General features: G+C 48.8%; 1 protein-coding gene across 2 annotated transcripts in view; it reads right to left on the reverse strand.

Moving 5' to 3' along the window:
• Positions 1 to 10,149, reverse strand: part of ADRA1D (adrenoceptor alpha 1D) — a 47,716-nt gene extending 37,567 nt beyond the window's left edge. Inside the window, exons 1-2 of one of the 2 annotated variants that reach the window (XM_032686583.1) lie at positions 8,814 to 10,149; positions 2,284 to 2,317 (exon numbers count right to left, since the gene is read on the reverse strand). In XM_032686583.1, coding sequence (XP_032542474.1) covers positions 2,304 to 2,317; positions 8,814 to 9,780 — 981 coding nt within the window. In that variant the 5' untranslated portion in view covers positions 9,781 to 10,149 and the 3' untranslated portion in view covers positions 2,284 to 2,303. Of the gene's footprint in view, positions 1 to 2,283; positions 2,318 to 8,813 lie in introns of those variants that run through there. The other variant, XM_032686582.1, reaches the window with a different exon arrangement.
• Positions 10,150 to 18,206: the final 8,057 nt, after the last annotated feature.

Genomic DNA, 18,206 nt, shown 5'->3' on the forward strand with positions numbered 1-18,206 from the left:
CACACATTTCATGACAGAAACTCTTTACAGCCTTCTTTTGTCCAAACACCAACCAACCAAACCCTGAAATACTTTCTGTTACCAATGACAATTACATTCTTCTGAGAGGTGCAGTTCAGTTGCTTTCCTGTTACTACTTCTCTGGAGGTTGGTATGACCTGTGAGGCACCACCTGAAAGAGGGGAGTTAAATTAGATATTAAGAGGAAATTCTTCCCTGTGAGGGTGGTGAGGCCCTGGCACAGGTTACCCAGAGGAGCTGTGGCTGCCCCTGGATCCCTGAAAGTGTCCAAGGCCAGGCTGGATGGGGCCTGGAGCAACCCAGGATAATGGAAGGTGTCCCTGCCCATGGCAGGGGATGGAACAAGGTGGTCTTTGAGGTCCCTTCCAATTCAAACCATTCCATGATTCTTTGGTGGTTCTATGAAATGAGCACCACAGGGGACTGTAGGGCAGCAGAAATGCCCATCAGACACCATCAAGTCATTGCTCTTGAAAGCCTTTCCTCAGCAAACTCCAGTCTTGCTAAACTTCCCAGCCTTGAGAACTCCTCAGAAATGTTCTCTCTTTACAGAATTTGGCCGTATTGAACCAGCTTTGTCTAATTCCTGCCCTGTCCTGACATAAAGAATCTCTAACCCCACTAGAGTGAAATGTTTTTGCTCTGACAGAGCTTTTTACACTCCAGCCTGTCCTCATAACACTCATGACAGGAACCAAAGGCTGTGTTTTTCCTGTCATCCTTCTCAGCTCTGGCCATCTCATGTTGTCTCACATTTGTCAGAACAAACTCAGCTTGTTACAAAGGCACAGAATTGAAAACTTTACCTAATAGTCAATGTTTGGCACCAAAAATTGGGACTTTACTCCAGAAGGATCCCATAATGTCAAAAGGTACTATCAGCCCTGCCTACAACAGAGCACAGTAATCACAGCAAAGAAAACTCCTGGCTGATCAATTAGGAGATAATTTAGGTTGCTCTCCCAAGGAAATACACTCGTTTTCTGAAGTGCCTTGGGCAAAAATGCTCCATGTAATCACAAAAGTGAGCACTTGTAATTAAAACCCTGCAGGGATCATGAAGCCTTGACACTGTTACTTGCTAACGTGACATACCTAATTCGTGCTGGAGGGTTTTTTTGTGGCAAAACCAATTAAAAGCAAGCTGGCAATAAGAGATCAGCCAACCACCTTGCATGACCACACAAAAGAACAGCCCACTCTTTTGCTCATTTTTTGTTACATCATGTAAACCAGATTATAAGGACTAACAAGCAAATATTTACCCAAATACAAATTAACAAGGATAGATCAGACTAATTAAAAACTCCTTCTCAGAATATTCAGGACGAAGTTTCGTCAAATATAATAAAACCATCAGACCCAGCTTGACACAGATGATTTTAAGGTTATGTGGTGTATTTTTGCATTGGTTCCAAAACCCCCGTTGAGAGATTTTATAACATTTTGCCCACTGAATCCCAGTAGTTTTAAGTTTTTCAAGATCTATTTTTTTCCTGTTTGTGGTACATCCCTTTAGCAACTGCCTCCAGATGCGTCAAGACTGTGCCACATAAAAAGACATTTGGCTTTAAATAGTTTTGTTTGGTGGTGCAGTGGATAGACTGGAAGCAGAGTAATCCCACACGCAGGTCGTGGGAGATTTGGGTCCTAATTCCAATCACTGCATTCCTTTGGCCAGGCAGAGGCAAAGCAGATGTCCAAATCTGGGTGCCCAAATAATTATTTGAGGTCCAGAATGAGACGTCTCTTATAGCAGCAATAACTGTACTGAGCCCCTCCATCCATCTCTGGCCTTCCACACAGGTAATGGGCAGGAAAGGAACCCCACACACTCAGCTGGGCTCCAAATAGTTGTTTTTGGCTGGCTATTTCCAAACAAACACAGGCTGTCTCCCTGCTGTTCTGCACCCTGGTGGCTTCTGCACTGGGGCCACATGGAGGGAATCAACACTGCCTGATGCTTTAGCTGCATAACTTACTCACAGGCTTGTTATCCATGTGCCTGCCTGTAATTCTCTCCTGTGCCCTTCTGCAGGACATCAACGTGTTTTCCCTGGAGAGAAGCCCAGCTCCCAGGTTGCTTTTTCCTCAGTGTTTCTCTAGACAGACACAATCACTGCAGGTGACTCCTAGCCAGGTGCCCTGTGCCTGGACTGTTCCTCCAGTGCTATCCCAGTGGGATGCACACTCCCACGTGTCCCTGTGCTGGGTCCACCATAGAATCCCTGCTGTCATGCCCTAGGAATGACACTCTGGAAGGCTTCAGCACAGCCCTGGTGTTATTGCAGACACCCTGAGTGGGAAAAAACAGAAGCAAAAATCACATTTGAGGGCTGTTGAAGCAACAGCAAAATTTGTCTGGGAAAAGCAATTTCCCCTCACCTCAATGCTTTAAGAAGAGCCTTGAAATGGCTCAGGAATGATTTGGGGCCAAGTGGTCTTTCCCTGGGAAAAGCAATGGACTTCCCCTCACTTCAGTGCTTTAAGAATAACCTTGAAATAGCTCAGGAATGGTTTGGGGCCAAGTGGTCTTTCCCTGAGAAAGGGAGTTGGGCTGGAAGACCCATCCACCCATCGATCCATCCATTCCCTATAATTTAATGAATTTATGCTAATTTGGCATGAGCCCATTTCATGGAAACGTCCTGTGGTGCCTCTTGTTTGGATGATGTCCAATAAATCCAACCAGAGCTTTTGAGGCTCCATCCATGTCTTTGCTGGTGTTTTTAATCAATGTATGGTTCCCGTGAATCAGGTTCAATGGGGGACATGTGGCAGATGGAATAGTTCATCCCAGTTGCTCTTGTTCCAGGTTGATCTGATGCTCTGGGCCATACATAATTATTTGAAAGCAATTGGTATTCCTTTTTCCATGTCAATTTTGCCACTTCCACCACAACTCAGAAAATTTCTGGAGACACAAGAAACTGCCCTAACAATCAAAGTAATTAAATGTTCTATCTTTCAGCCTCCTACTTTCAAATTACCTTTCCTATCAGGTCCCCCTGTGTAAAAACACACTAAAGAAATAGGGTTTTTTTTCTGGGATTGTGTCTTGTGGTAGATTTTTAGTGAGTATTTTCTGATGTCTAACCAGAGGCTGAGCTTGGTCTGCAACCTTCCTTCTGGGAGGGAGAGTATAAAAGCTTCAACTCCTTTACTCGTCTCTCAATTTTTATGGTAACTTGGTATATTGAGGACTTTTAGCACTTTCTCAAATGTGATTGAAGCTGATGATGGGTTGCACCAAAAACAGGGTGACCAGCAGGTCAAGAGAGGGGAATCTCTCCCTCTGCCCAATTGAGGTAAACCCCCCCCTGCAGAGCTGCCTCCAGCCCTAGAAACAACAGCACAAGGACGTGGAGCTGCTGCAGAGAGTCCAGAGGAGGCCCCGGAGCTGCTGCCAGGGCTGGAGCCCCTCTGCTCTGGAGCCAGGCTGGGAGAGCTGGGGGGGTTCCCCTGGACAAGAGAAGGCTCCAGGGAGAGCTGAGAGCCCCTTGCAGGGCCTAAAGGGGCTCCAGGAGAGCTGGAGAGGGACTGGGAACAAGGACATGGAGTGATGGCACAAGGAGAAATGTTTTTAAACTGCCAGAGGGAAGGGTTAAATTAGATCTTAGGAAGAAATTGTTCCCTGTGAGGATGGGGAGGCCCTGGCCCAGGTTGGGTAGAGAAGCTGTGGCTGCCCCATCCCTGGAAGTGTCCAAGGCCAGGTTGGACACGGCTTGGAGCAACTTGGGCTAGTGGAAGGTATCCCTGCCTATGGCAGGAGATTGGAACGTGTTTAAGGAGTGTTTAAGGTCCCTTCCAACCCAAACCATTCTATGATTCTGCCATGAAAGAGTTTATCAATTGGTGAAAACTTCCACGCTCTCAGGTACAGAGAAATGACATAAGCCCTTTTTTTTTCATCAGGAAACCATGCTAAATGCTCTTATATCAGAGTAAAATTAGGTTCTCCACGTCTGCCAGAACAGACCTGGTCTCATCTGAAATGTTCTTCTACCTACAGTGTCATCCCCATCATTTATTTTGCGAGTGACAGCTCCTGAAAGTTGAGCACTGCTATGCCTCTGTGAGCCTGTCTTCTCCAAAACGCTTTGTGAAAGGACTCCTGCCCTATGAAAAACAGCATCTACAAACACATCTATGTTTTGACTCAAAGGAGACCTTTCTGGGCCTCGTTGGTGTAGCATCTGCCTTTCCTTCAGGGTGCAGGTGAAAAAGCCAGGACGGTGTTTTTCTGGCTCATTCCTGGAAATGAGCACTGGCTCTGCAAGCAGGTAACAGCAAGTTACCAATCCAACTATGAACATGGAAGGCTTTGCTCATCCTGAGGGATCTCTTAAGTCATTCCTCGTCCGGGTAACCTGCTGCTTGTGGAAGGATGGAGTGAAGGGAGCCTTGGGTTGTGGCTCCCTTGTGTGGCACTAACTCAGGTGCTGCTGTGCTTCCTCACACCGCTCTTGATTTCCAACCAAATCCAAAGAATAACAAATATGGGAGCCCTTCACCCAGACTAGACAATGCTTCTTAAAAGACAAGGGCCACTGAGGTGTGTAAATCACCATCCTGGGTACCAGTTAGTGCATCCTTGATCCCAAGGGATGCTTGTTTTCTCTGGGGTGGTGATGGAGAAGGTCTCTAACTGCACTCCTGAGATGGCCCCACTTGGGGACCCACACTGCCTTTGCATGGTCCCCAGCTGAGGAGTGGGTGGGGATCAGGGCTCCATCCCTCCTCCTCCTCTTAATTAATTCCCCCTGGATCAGGCTTCGGAAAGTAGGTGACTATCTATCTATAGGTGTTGGGTAGGGGGTTCTGGTTCCTTGACCACTTTGCACAGGTGCCCCTACTGCAAGGGCAAACCCAGCACCTAACTTTTAGCAGAGTTTTCCATTAGCAGAAGAGCCAGTGAAGACTCTATAGAATCATGGAATTGTTAAATTTGAAAAAGCCCTCTGGGATGATCAAGTCCAACCATTCCTCAGCACTGCCAAGGCCACCACTAAACCATGTCTCAAGTGCCACATCCACACAGCTTTTAAATCCCTCCAGGGATGAGGATTCCAACACTGCCCTGGGCAGCCTGCTCCGATGCTCCAAGCTCCATCCAACCTGGCCCTGAACACTTCCAGGGATGGGGCATCCACAACATCTCTGGGCAGCCTCTGCCAGTTACTCACCACCCTCTGAGTAAAGAATTTCTTCCTAACATCTAACCTTGCTGTCAGTTCAAAAACATTACCCCTTGTCCTGTCACTATCTACCCATATAAAAAGTCGCTCTGCCTCCTTTTTATAAGTCCCCTTTAGGTCCTGGAAGATGCTCTAAGGTCTCCCTGGAGCCTTCTCTTCTCCAAGCTGAACACCCCCAGCTCTCTCAGCCTGTCTCCAGAGCAGAGGGGCTCCAGCCCTTGGATCATCTTCGTGATCTGACACAACCAAAGGGAGATGAATCCTGTCCTATAAACCAGCCTTAAACTCCTTGCCCACACCTCTGAAAAGTCTCCAGTTATGTTCTCTAGACAGGTGTTTGCTAAGGGAAGAGGAATCCTGCCTCAACCCCCCCCCCACCACCCAGGATCCCGAGACAGAGCAGTTTTTAGAGCTCCACTGCACACCCAGCAAGAGCACCACCCTCACACGGGGAATTAGGATTTCATCTCGGGTTGAAGAACCTGCTGCTTGAAGAGTCTTATTAGCCACAAAACTGTTAATTTTGTTTAAACTCCTGGTGATGGCATCCCATGCATCACATACCCAAGAGCGAGCTAAATTATTCAGCTGATAAAGAGACCATGGAGTTATTGGGGAGTTTGAGATGATTTAAACAGAGAAACAGCTGACAGCGTTTAACACACACACACACACACATAGATTGTGTTATTCAAAATTACCGGTTATTTCAGCTTTTCAACCCTGACGTGATAAATATTGCTCCTGTGTAACTAATGTGGAAACTATTCTGCAGAGAGCTGCAAAGATCTGTGCAGACTCACAGACACCGACGACGGAGCCAGCGTGGAAGTTTCTGAGTGCTCAGGGAATGCTAAGTAGAGCTGAGAGCCTTTTTTCACTTGACAAATTTTCTTATCCCTAAAAAGTATAATCAGATGACAGCGAACAGTGCGAGCCAAGGATGATTTCTTGCAAATTCATGTCAAAGAGGGAAAAAACAGTCAAAACATTTGGATATTTTCAGAAGAAAACAGATCCCTTATTCACTTCATTTTAATGCAACAGCTCACATTGAAATGTCTCTGAGCGCTCATTTTTTAATAAACTCCCATTTACTCAAATTGAAACAATACATTTCACTTCAGTTTAAAGTTATTTAGTTTCTCATGAGAATTTAATTTTCATTTAAAATGCATACAATTTCCAGTTGGTCCCAAATTATTTCACCTATTTTTGTCTAACAAACAAATAAAACCCATTCTACTTAAACATTTACAACCTTCTTTTCAAGGAGAATTGGCCCCAGTATGTTTAAGATTGTGAATTTACAGTGGACTTTGCTGATTTCTGTGAGTTTCAGACTCATGTCCTGAGCTGTAAAATCCGAGATTAGAAGTTTCTGTTCTCCTCCCAGATAGCCCCTGAATGATTCTGAGATTTGAATAGGAAAACTGCAATTAATGAAGGGTGGGGAAATGAGAAGCAGAATATTTTGTAGTCATAAAATAAATGAAGTTTTGCCGTGTTTATGTTACACATATAATACAGCAGGAAGTAAAGATCAAAGCCGTGTTTATAAAGGACTTGGCAAGTTGTGTGCTTGGAGGGCTCACGGGAGGTACTTCAAGAATGAAGTTTGGATTTTTAGCCGGTGGAAATCACCGTGTCTCCTTTGACTTCTGCACAAGGGTAGTGATTTACACCAGCAGAGAAGCTGGCTCAAGGGTTTCAAGGGAGAACAGATACAGTAAAGCAAAATATTTTTTTATTTCTACTGAAAAGTATTTGCCTCATGTTTGTTCTCTATTTCCAAGTACTGGGAGTAACTCAGAGGAACAGGATCCCATTTCCCAGCTTCATTAGCTGCAAGGTTGGCAGGGGGTTGGAACTACATGATCTTTAATGTCCCTTCCAACACAAACCATTCCATGATTCTGTATTTTAAGGTGTAAAGGTGTGAGTGAGGTTTGGAGCTGGTTCTTGCTGGTTCTGGTTGAGGAGGAGAGTATCAGACTGGGGCTGCCCAGAGAGCTCAGCCTTTGGGTACTGGCATCTACCCAAACCCCACAAGTCCCAAACTATTTATTTGCAGGCTACGACCCCCTCCCATGTACCTGCTCAGTGAAAGGGAAAGTCAGGCGTGGTCGGACAGGGCAATTAATCTCAGGTCTTGCAGAGAGAGCAGCTCAGTGCAACCTTACTGCTCCCTGCTCGAGTTTTACCACGAACTGCAACACTTACATACGGTGAAAACTCTCCACAGCAGCGATTTCACCCCTGTGGAGAGCTGAGATAAACTTCCCAAATACCACCCTCCCCCAGACAGAGAAACTGGAGCAAAGAAGTACAAGACAGCAGCGTGGTGAGAGCAGACACGCACAGCCCTGATCCACCACTCCAGGGACACCTCAGCTCCTAAGACACCATCAATCCTGGTGATTTATCCCACTGGAGGGTGTCTCATAGCCCTGGGCTCCAGCTGTCCCCAGGGGCACAGCCCCAGCGCTGGAGGGAGCTCAAAACCTCCACAGGTCAAAATCTGTCCCGTGGTCACGATGCTGTTTCCACTGACTTGAGAGGGAGCCTCGAGCAAGAGGATTTGAAAAACCCTGAGAAAAAGTGCAGAACCAGCTGTACTGCTTCCCTGGCTGCAGGGAAGTCCCTGGTGGGCTGTGGGACACGTGGGTCCCCCCTGGCAGATGGAATGACAGACCTCTCTGCTTTGCTGAGCTCTGTGCAAAAGGCTGCTGCTGACATCCACAAGTTATTTTAACCTTTATTTTATTTCCCCTCCTCCAGGTTTAGTTACAGCATTCCAGGGGGTTTATCAGGTCCCCTGAGCTGGATGCTCCTTCAGTGAGGTGGTGAGGAAGAGCACTGGCATCCCTGCACTGGTGCTGGAAAGGAATGCTGCTTTGGACATCACACGTCCCCAGCACATTCTGTGCCTGCTTAGTCTCTTCTGCATCCTTTTCACAGACAACTTGCCAAAACTTTAGAGCACAACTTGTCAGACAACCCTAAAGGAGTGTCCTGGGAAATCACATAGGATCTTCTCCCATCACCCTTAGATAATACCTGGTCCTGCTCCAGGTCCCTGCACAACAACGACATCCTGGGAAGTCAGTGAGACTTATGCTTCAGACTCTGACAGTCCCTGGAGAGATCAAACCTCACTCATCTCCAGCAGAGGTGGGAGCCCTGGACTCACAGAGGCACATCCAGGTGCCTTTCCCAAAGTGGGAGGAAGGGAGGACAGCAAAACTCTTTGGAGACCACTGTGCCACAATGACAGCCTGTTTGAAACAGAGCTGCTTGCTCCTTAGCCTGAACTTCATTATTTAAAATGCTGAATGCAGAATGAATTAATTAAAGCAATTATTATGCTGCTATTTTATTCATTTGCTATTTACTTTGACTGATTATATGAGTTTGGTTAATAAATATTGAGTGTTAATTAACTGAATTAATTCACTGCTGGTTTATTCACCTATCAGTTATCTGTCCCTCACATCCGTGCATGGTTGTGTCCTGAAAGTTTGTCCCAAGGAGCAGGTCCCCAAGGGTCCAGTCACAGGAAGTGGGGCTGAGAGGGGGGACGGGGTCACTTACCAAAAGGCAGGATGAAGAAGAAGGGGAACCAGCAGAGGATGAAAACACCCACGACGATGGCGAGAGTCTTGGCTGCTTTTTTCTCACGGGAGAACTTGAGGAGCCGCACGGAGAGGGAGCTCCTGAAGTTGTGCCCCTTGCTGCGGGTGCTGGAGAGAGGCTCCTCCAGGACGCTGCGGCAGTGGATGCGCAGAACCACCTCCATGGATTTATTCCTCTCCTTCTTGACCCCTGCCTCCAAGCTCCGGGTGGTCCGCCTGGCCACCACGTAGATCCTGAAGTACATCACCAGGATGACCATGAGGGGCAAGTAGAAGGAGAAGAGGGAGGAGAACAGGGCATAGCCTGGCTCCTCTGTGATGCTGCAGATGCTCTCATCCTGCGGCGGCGGCTCCTTCCACCCCAGCAGGGGCCCGATGGAGATGACCATGGAGGAGAGCCAGACCACCACGAGGATGACCCCCGCCTTCCTCTCGGTCATGATCGTGGGGTACTTGAGGGAGTACTTGACGCCGATGTACCTGTCCACGGAGATGATGCACAGGCTCATGATGGAGGCAGAGCAGCACAGCACGTCCACCGCTGCCCAGATGTTGCAGAAGATGCGCCCGAACACCCAGAAGCCCAACACCTCCAGGGTGGCCGAGAAGGGCAGCACGGTGGTGCTGAGCAGCAGGTCGGCGATGGCCAGGTTGACGATGAAGTAGTTGGTGACCGTCTGCAGGTGCCGGTTGCAAGCCACCGACAGGATGACCAGGATGTTCCCCACGATGGCCGAGAGGATGAACACGGCCAGGAAGACCCCGACGCCCACCGCCTGCACGTCCAAGGCGAAAGTCAGCGTGGTGCCGTTGCCGTCGGGGCTCTCCTCACCCTGCAGCCCCCAGGACCGGTTGGCACCGCTCTGGCTGCCCTGTCCCGTCCGGTTCCCACTCAAGCTGCCATTGCTCAGCTCGGGGAAAGTCATTGTAGAGAAAGTCCGGGCTCCATGGAGGGCGAGGAGAAAGCGGTGCCGAGGCGCAGCTCCCCCGGCATGATCCCCGGCCGGCAGCCCCCACCTAGACCCGCTCCGCACCCCGCTCCCCCGGCCGGGATGAAGGGATGGAGGGAGGGATGGAGAGAGGGATGGAGAGAGGGATGAGAGAGGGATGGAGAAAGGGATAAGAGAAAGGGATAAGAGAGAGGGATGAGAGGGTGGGATGAGAGAGCGGGATGAGAGAGCGGGATGAGAGAGAGCTTCACGCCGTGCGGCCGCGCTGCCCCCCGCCCTGCCGCGGGCTCTCCCCGCCGCTCAGCCCGGGGGGGCAGCGCGGTCGGAGCCCCCCCGCCGCCCTCTCATGCTCCGGGGGCTGCGCTGGGCTCAGGCGGCAGCGCCGGCGGCTCCGCTCCCTGCTCGGACCGGGAGCGGCGGGAGGGGCGGGACGGGACCGGGGCGGGGGCGGGCGGGAGCCCCGCGCGTCAGGTGCCGCCGGGGGAGGAGGAGGAGGAGGAGGAGGAAGGGAAGGAGGAGGAGGAGGAGGAGGCGGCGGGGCGGCAGCAGCGCTGCTTTGCTGGACGAGGCGAGTGCAGGGCAGGACGAGCTGCGGCGGAGCCGGCGGGCAGAGAGAGATGGGAGATGATGGACGGGGGGTTTCAGCCACGCAGGGACGGGAGGGAACCCACCCGCGAAGGGGTCGCGCAGCAGTGGGTGCAGACCCCCGGGGCGGGTGGGGGGTACCCGGGTGCAGCCGTCCCGCCCGTCACCGCCGGGCGGCAGCAGAGCAAAGGGTTTGCCCGGCGGGTCCGTGTGTCCCCCCGGCACGGGGTCCTGGGGCTGAGGGGGAGCTGCACCTTCCCACTGGAGACCGCCCGTGCCGTGGTCCCCGGCACAGGTATCCCACCGAGAGGATGCTCTGACAGTCTGGCATGCCCCCCTCAGCCCCAGCGTCCTAGCAGGTGGATGCCCTACCAGGCTGGTGTGTCCCCCCAACCCTAGAATCCCACCAGGAGGATGTCCTGCACGGCTGGCATGCCTCTCCACCTCCTCCTCTTCCCCCTTCTGCCAGTCCCACCATCCCACCAAGAGGATGCATCCCAGAAGGAGGATGCATCCCAGAAGGAGGATGCATCCCAGCAGGGCTGACAGGACCCCCAGGCCCAGCATCCCACCAGGAGGATGCTCTGCCAGGCTGCCATGCCCACCTCAGTCCCAGCATCCCAGCAGGAGCATGCCCTGCATGGCTGGCATGTCCCCCCAGCACCCACCAGGGGAGATGTCATTTCTATCTGGCATGTCCCCTTCCAACCCCAGCATCCCACCAGGAGGATGTCTTACCACACTGGCATGTTCCCCCAGCCATAGCATCCCACCAGGATAATGCCCAGCATGGCTGTCATGTGCCCCCCCTGCCCCAGTATCCCACCAGGAGGATGTCCCTCCAGGCTGGCAGGTTCCCCTTCGCTCCAGCATCCCACCAGGAGGATGTTCTGCATGGCTGGCAGGTTTCTTTGTTTGCCCCACATCCAGGGCTTCCAGCAAACATCCTTGCTGTGCTAAACCCTGGTCCTGACACCCCAGTCCAGGCATCCTGCTGGGGGTGCAGGCATGGGCTGCCCCTCACTAGCTACCTCCCAAAGCAGAGGGGACAGGCAGGGTCTTGCATTCAGGGACAGCTCTGTGCCTCTGACTGAGCCCTGCAGCAAGACTTGGACACAGCAGCCTGTGACTATAACATATAGACACATATTTCTGGCCAATTTTAAGGGGGTTGGGTTTTTTCCCACTGATAAAAGCAGATCCTGTTTACACTGGTTTCCTCCCCATGACCTGCCTCCATACATTGCAATGGGGACTGACCCTGGTGTGGAGCAGGGGCTCTCCCTCAGCTTCTTTCTACTGTACACAGGAAATATTTCCTTGGGGTGTGTTTATCCATGATTTTTCAACTTTTCTTTCTCAAAAAAAAAAAAAGTTATTTTAAAAGGTAGTCCAAGTGGACAGTAGAGTGATTTAACTGATGCTGTCAGAGCATAGGAGACCAGTGGGTACACTGGGCATGAGAGTGGACAAAAAATATTATAGCATATTTATTCCTTAATTTTCCTTGACAATAATTGCAGGAAATGACACATTTTTGATCTTTCTTATTTCTTTCATGCAGTCTCTTCTTCCTTAAAAATTCATCCTCCTTCCTTGAGCTGGGTTTTTGACCCTGCTGGGAACAAGCAAGCTGGAAAATACAAGAAAACAGGAACAAATACTGCACCAGGACAATGTTCATAAGGATGGTTTTGCTTAAAATAACCCGCCCCACAAACTCTTTACTGCTTTTTAAATGTGAATTAAAAAAAAAAAGTGCCCAAACACCCAACACTTGAGTCCAAATTACTCATTCTCCTTATGTTTTGATGAAAACATGTCAACCACCAAAATGAAGGATCGTTTTCCACTCGGGTGCTAAACTCAGCATGGGATGATCTCAACCCATGGAATTCTGCAGCCATATCTTTGCAGCAACAGAGATTGTTGTCTAGATAAATATATCTCATCTAATCTATCCAGTGACATCCAGAGATAAAGAAAACATGTGCCTCTCTCCAGAGCTAAGGCTGGGCTGAAGCTTCTCACGCACAGCAGGATTTTAACCACCTAGGAAGAAAAGGGAGGTTTCTCCCAAGTGACATGCTAGGAAATGCCATCAGGGTGAGGGTTGCACCTGCCCTGCATCTTGCCCTCCCTGGGTGAGCTCTCCTCCTCTCCTGCTGTCTCCAGAGACAACTTGTCCACGCTGCTGAGAGGTTTGACAGCAGGGTTTGAGCGGGATGTAGGGATGGGATGGGTGAACTGAAGGGTGGGGGTAAGGCTGGGAGCTGCCACCTCATGAGCTGCTCAGGATAGATGGACCTGCCCCAACCATGCTTAAAACCCTTGAGGCTGCACAGAAGCCTTTCTGCCCCCAGCCAGGGCAGGGAGAGATCATGTCCAGTGCTGTCACCTCAGCTCAGCTAAACAACATCATCAGCTCATTACAATCCTTTTACCTCCTTGCTTTTCATCTGTCTCCCTGTTTGTGTTTAAATCAGGGCCATTATGGTTAATTTAAACTAATGAAGAACAGGTTTACACTGATGCACTTAAACCCAAATAAAAGTGTTGGGGTAGGTCTCTTTGGAGGAACTGAAGGGTTTGAAGTAAAAGCACACAGAGTTCTGTGAGTGCCTTGACAATCTGCTGGGCTTGAACTGGAAAGAGATACAGCTCCTTCCCTCTTGACATTTTACATTTCTTTCCTCCCTCTATTTTTTACACTTTTTTATCCTTTCGGGGCAGAGGTTATCCTAAGATTTAGGCAGATCAACTCCAGGCACTCCAGGGTTTATAACAAGGAGAGACGTGCCCTGGGTGGAAGGTGTCTCTGCCCATGGCAAGGGGTTGGAACTAAATGATCTTTAAGGTCCCTTCCAACCCAAACCATTCTATGATTCTGTGATTCTTCCCTTGCTCTGCAAAGGAAGGTCGGCCATGGTGCATCTGCCTGCAGCATTTACCAGGTCCAGAGGTGGGAAAAATGGATCCTGCTCACTCACAGTCAGTGCAGAACAGTGGCAAAGTGATAATATCTAAGTGTTTGTAAAGGTGAGGCTGCCTTGCCTTGGTCAGAACATCCAAAAATCCTCTGGGAAGCCAGGATCAGTCTTCACTGCTTGTCCTTCTGAGGTCAAGTCCAGCTCTGCTGGCTCCTGTGTCCAGCTGACCCCAGGTCTTCCAGCACACTGAAAAACAGACTAAAAGTGATTGCAAGGGATGACTCAAACCTGTCCTGTTGTACCCTTTGTTTCCAAACATGGGACTCCTGAGAAATTTGAGATCAGGTCACTAACTGGGAGAGGTAGTGGGCAGAACCTGGACTGGACATTGCTGCAAAGCATTAGAATTAGGTGGAATTTTGATTTTAATTGTGAATGTGTGAAAATTTTCCACCTTTGTTGGATTGTCTTGATGTTCTTTTTCAACCTAAATGATTCTACGATGTTATTTTTGACTTTGCTGTGGTGAATTATTTTTTGTTGATGTAAGTGAGGTCAGCTGTCCCCAAAACAGATGTGACAAGGACAGTGGGGATCTGGTCCAAGCCTCTTTCCTGCAAATGGATTTGTCTATTCCAAAATCACCCTTCATGGCAGCTTTCCCCTCCTGCAGTGGAATCCCTGTCCTCTTGGTTGGAAGATCTCCTCTGGTCTAGTCTAATCTTTCTTTGCTTGTTGCCAGCTTATGCAGAGAGCAATTTATTAGCTTCCTCTTACATATTTTAATTCAATTTTGGAGCAACTGAATAGAAAAAAACCCACAAAATATATGGAAAAAGAATCACGGAATCCCAGAGTGGTTTGGGTTAGAAGAGACTTTAAAGACCATCTCATTCTACCTCCTGCCATGGGAGGGACACCTTCCACTAGCCCAGGTTGATCCAAGCCCCATCCAGCCTGGCCTTGGACACTTCCAGGGATCCAGGGGCAGCCACAGCTTTTCTGGGCAACCTGTGCCAGGGCCTCATCATCCTCATAGGGAAGAATTTCTTCCCAATATCCCATCTAACCCTGCCCTCTGGCAATGTGAAGCCATCCCTCCTCATCCTGTCATTCCAGCCCCTCGTCCCCAATCCCTCTCCAGCTCTCCTGGAGCCCCTTTAGACCCTGCAAGGGGCTCTCAGCTCTCCCTGGAGCCTTCTCTTCTCCAGGGGAACCCCCCCAGCTCTCCCAGCCTGGCTCCAGAGCAGAGGGGCTCCAGCCCTGGCAGCATCTCTGTGGCCTCTATCAGTCCACATCTTCCTTGTGCTGAGGTCCCCAGAGCTGGACACAGCACTGCAGGCGGGATCTCAATTCCCTCCCTTGGGTAAAGGGCTATCAAGCTCGTTAACTCCTTCTTTCTGACCACATTCTTAGTGCAGGGCAGGTGGTTTCACAAAGCCCATCTGTGCTTTGCAGTGAAGACACTGAGGAGCAGAAATTATTTTGGCTTTCTGGATGCAAGACCTGATGCAGCAAGAGGAGGAACGAGGCTGAACCTAAATGGAGCCCCTCCAAACTCAGCCCCAAAAAAAGGGGCATTAAAACAAGGTGGCAAAGCATCTTTCAGGCCATCAGCAATCAGTGCCTGTCGACACAGGTGGGCTGTGGGCATTTTAGGAGGAGCAAATCTCCACTTCATGTCTCAGACACAGCCTAATCCAGTGGGCAGGAGCCAAGCAGAGAGGCCAGATAATTTTGTGAGCAAGGGGAACAGCTCTGAGTGCTGTGCTGCTTTCTGGGAGGCTGAAGCAGGTGGTATGGGTAGATAGAACAAGCAGATAAATGTGGTTTATAGGGCTGGTGGGACATGTTTGTTGTTTCAGTGGGAATGTTGATGTGTTCAAAATGAAGCATTCCTCGGGGATGTTCTTTTTTTGCCTTTTGCTCTCTTAAAAGCCATATAATAAAACACTCCAATACCAAGTAGAACATTTTAGATCAGCATTTCCAAATACTTTTTTTTGGTTTTTTTTTGGGGAGGAATGAGCAAAACATAAGGCCAATTACTTCAGAAATTACTAACAGAATTAGCAGTTAGCAGAACAATTGCTAATGATGATGTAAAAAGAACAGTCCCTGATGTATAGAATACAATAAATAACAGCATAAAAGATAAATCACAGCACAACTAAGTATATAAATAAAAATGCTACAAAAGGTCAAAATTGCAACAAAGAATTGCTCTGTTATCACAGAAAAATATTTCTGTTGGCAGTTTTGTTTCTCTGCAAAATTTTGCTTCACCCAAATGTCAGTGTTTATTTGCCATTGCTGTATTTTTTCCTACCAGTTTGAAATCCAGGCCATCAGCTGCCTCAAATGGCGGGTGTGGTTGGAGCTCTGAACCTAAGCCCCTCTGATTTGTGAGGGTCTGCCTCTCATGGCTGACTCTTTTGCTCATAAATTAAAGTCTGAGGAGCAGTTTTTTGGAAAGGGATTCTAAACTAGGACTTCATGGAATCACGGAATATCCTGAGGTGGAAGGGACCCACAAGGATCATCCAGTCCAACTCCTGGCTCTGCCCAGACACCCCAACAATCCCACCCTGTCCCTGAGAGCATTGTCCAAACCCTCCTGGAGCTCTGGCAGCCTTGGGGCCGTGAGCATTCCCTGGGGAGCCTGGGCAGTGCCCAACCACCCTCTGGGGGAAGAACTTCTTTCTAATATCCAACTTAAATCTCCCCTGACGCAACCTCAGGCAATTCCCTCTGGTCCTGTCACTGATCCCCACAGAGAAGGGATCAGTGCCTGCCTCTCCTCTTCCCCTCATGAGGAAGCTGTGACTGCAATGAGGTCTCCTCTCAGCCTCCCTCATCACATAGTTCAGCTTGGCTTCTGCAAATCCCCCTGTTAAACCAGCAAGGAGCGTCCTCAGGAGTGATGTTCCAAGTTTCCTAGTCTGGAAATATTATTTCCAATAAAGAGGTTGCACCTTTGTGTGCAAATATCTTTGTGTAAATATCCAAATTTGATACTTATTTGAATAATGTCTCCAGCTGCTGGTCCAAATATTGAACCTGATGCAACCTGCAGGGCTAAAGGGGTAATGAATTTAGGAACAGGTGTAGCAATGGCCATGTGAAGGCATTAGCCAGATGTTTGCTTTTAGCAGGACACTTGTAGGTGAGGCTTGTTCTCTTCCCACAGGCCCTGGAGTGACTGCATGGCTGCATTCTGATTTAGAGGCCAGAAGGGAACAACAGAGTTGCCTTGGCTGATAAAAGCAAAATAAGATTGCTGATAGCTCTCTAGTTTGGAGGTGAACTGGGTCAGAGAAGCCCCATTAAGACACATTTTGCTGAAGAAATGACCTTACTGCAATGGCTCCATTATTTGGGTGGCAGCATCAGTTTCTTATTAGCTGTTCCAAAGTGATTCTGTGCTGTTTTGTCATTGCAGCCAGTGAACTTGGCCTTCCAGGGCAGGGATTTCTGTTGGCAAGCAGAGCCAGGGAGGAGAATGGGCAGTGATAGATAAAAGCATTCCTGGGTTTCTAAAGCTTAAAGAGCAGCTGCTTCAGGAGCCACGGGCCATATGCAGATGTATTTTCCAGGTGAATGCCCATCCCAGGATGTAACAAGGATGCTCTTGCCAAGCTTAAACAAGATGCCTTGAACCAGACTTCCCAGATCTCCACTCTCAGGATGTCTCTCCAGATGGGAAATGTTATAGATCTGTAGCTCCCAAAGTTCTTCACTTCATGCTTTGGTACAAACCTTTTTTCTGCAAATGAGCTTTGGTGGGGTTTGGAAATGTTCCACGTGGTTCCCAGACCCTGTGGAAGTTCAGCAGTCAATGGCTGAGACACCTGGCTGCTGAGGAGAGGGGGAGATAGTGACCTCCTCTTCCTCTGTGCTGCTCCAGGGGGCTTTAGACAACACTGCTGGGTGAATTTTTAATCATGGTGCTTCTGAAACTGAAACTTTTTAAGCAACCACCTGATAATTGTAGCATACACCATAATTCCTGACCTTCCAGGGAGGAAGGTGGTAGATCTAAATCCCCCAAAAGTGGGATCAGATCTCCCTTCCCACTGGTGGAGAGGTTGCTTTTTTAATTGGAGGTGCCTTTCAAATTACACATCCCCAGTGGAAGGAAGAGGGTAGAGGGAAATTTCAGATATGTTTTATATCTTACTGTTAAAGGCAAAGAAACAAAGGTATGAACCAAGATCCTTCAGGGAAAGGAGCCAAATTTGCTGTCTCCCCTGGATCACCATTGCCCCAGAAGATACTATCCAAATCAGTCTTTCTGTACCTGGTTATTAGGGATCTTGAAATCTAAAGAGTCAATTAAACAAGAGAGATGACTCCCAAAGGTTCATGGAAGCTACTTTGGAGAAGACAATGAGTAATCTGCTTGCGTCAGCTACGTGAAGAGCTAAATCAAGCCAAGGAATCAGCCATTATTAAAACTATCATCATCACTTTTAGTAGGAACTAGAATAAAAATGTACAGAGAGGAAAAGAAGAAAAATACATCTCCAGAAAAGCCTGTGTTATCAACAATTTGCCGGTCACTGGAGAAAATGGTACAGAGGCAGCAACCTGGAAAGGGAGGCAGAGACAAATGAGTAAGGCCACATTAAAAATCAGCAGGAACCCAACACAGATATTTTTTTACGGCTTCTAGGTTGGAGCAGTGGCTGATTGCAGGCCACAATGCAGGAGTGAAAAGGGAAGTGCAGTAATCTGATACAGATGTTCCAGCAGTGAGTGAATCCTTGGTTTTGACAGCAGTTCTTTGGCATTCAGGAAATTGCTGTGGTTAGAGATTAATGCTTTCTCCTGCTCTGCTTTCCTTCCAGGATGAGGGAAAATAAAGCATGAAAAATGAACACAGAA

This window comes from Chiroxiphia lanceolata, chromosome 4, assembly GCF_009829145.1.
Source record: "Chiroxiphia lanceolata isolate bChiLan1 chromosome 4, bChiLan1.pri, whole genome shotgun sequence".
Taxonomy (NCBI): domain Eukaryota; kingdom Metazoa; phylum Chordata; class Aves; order Passeriformes; family Pipridae; genus Chiroxiphia; species Chiroxiphia lanceolata.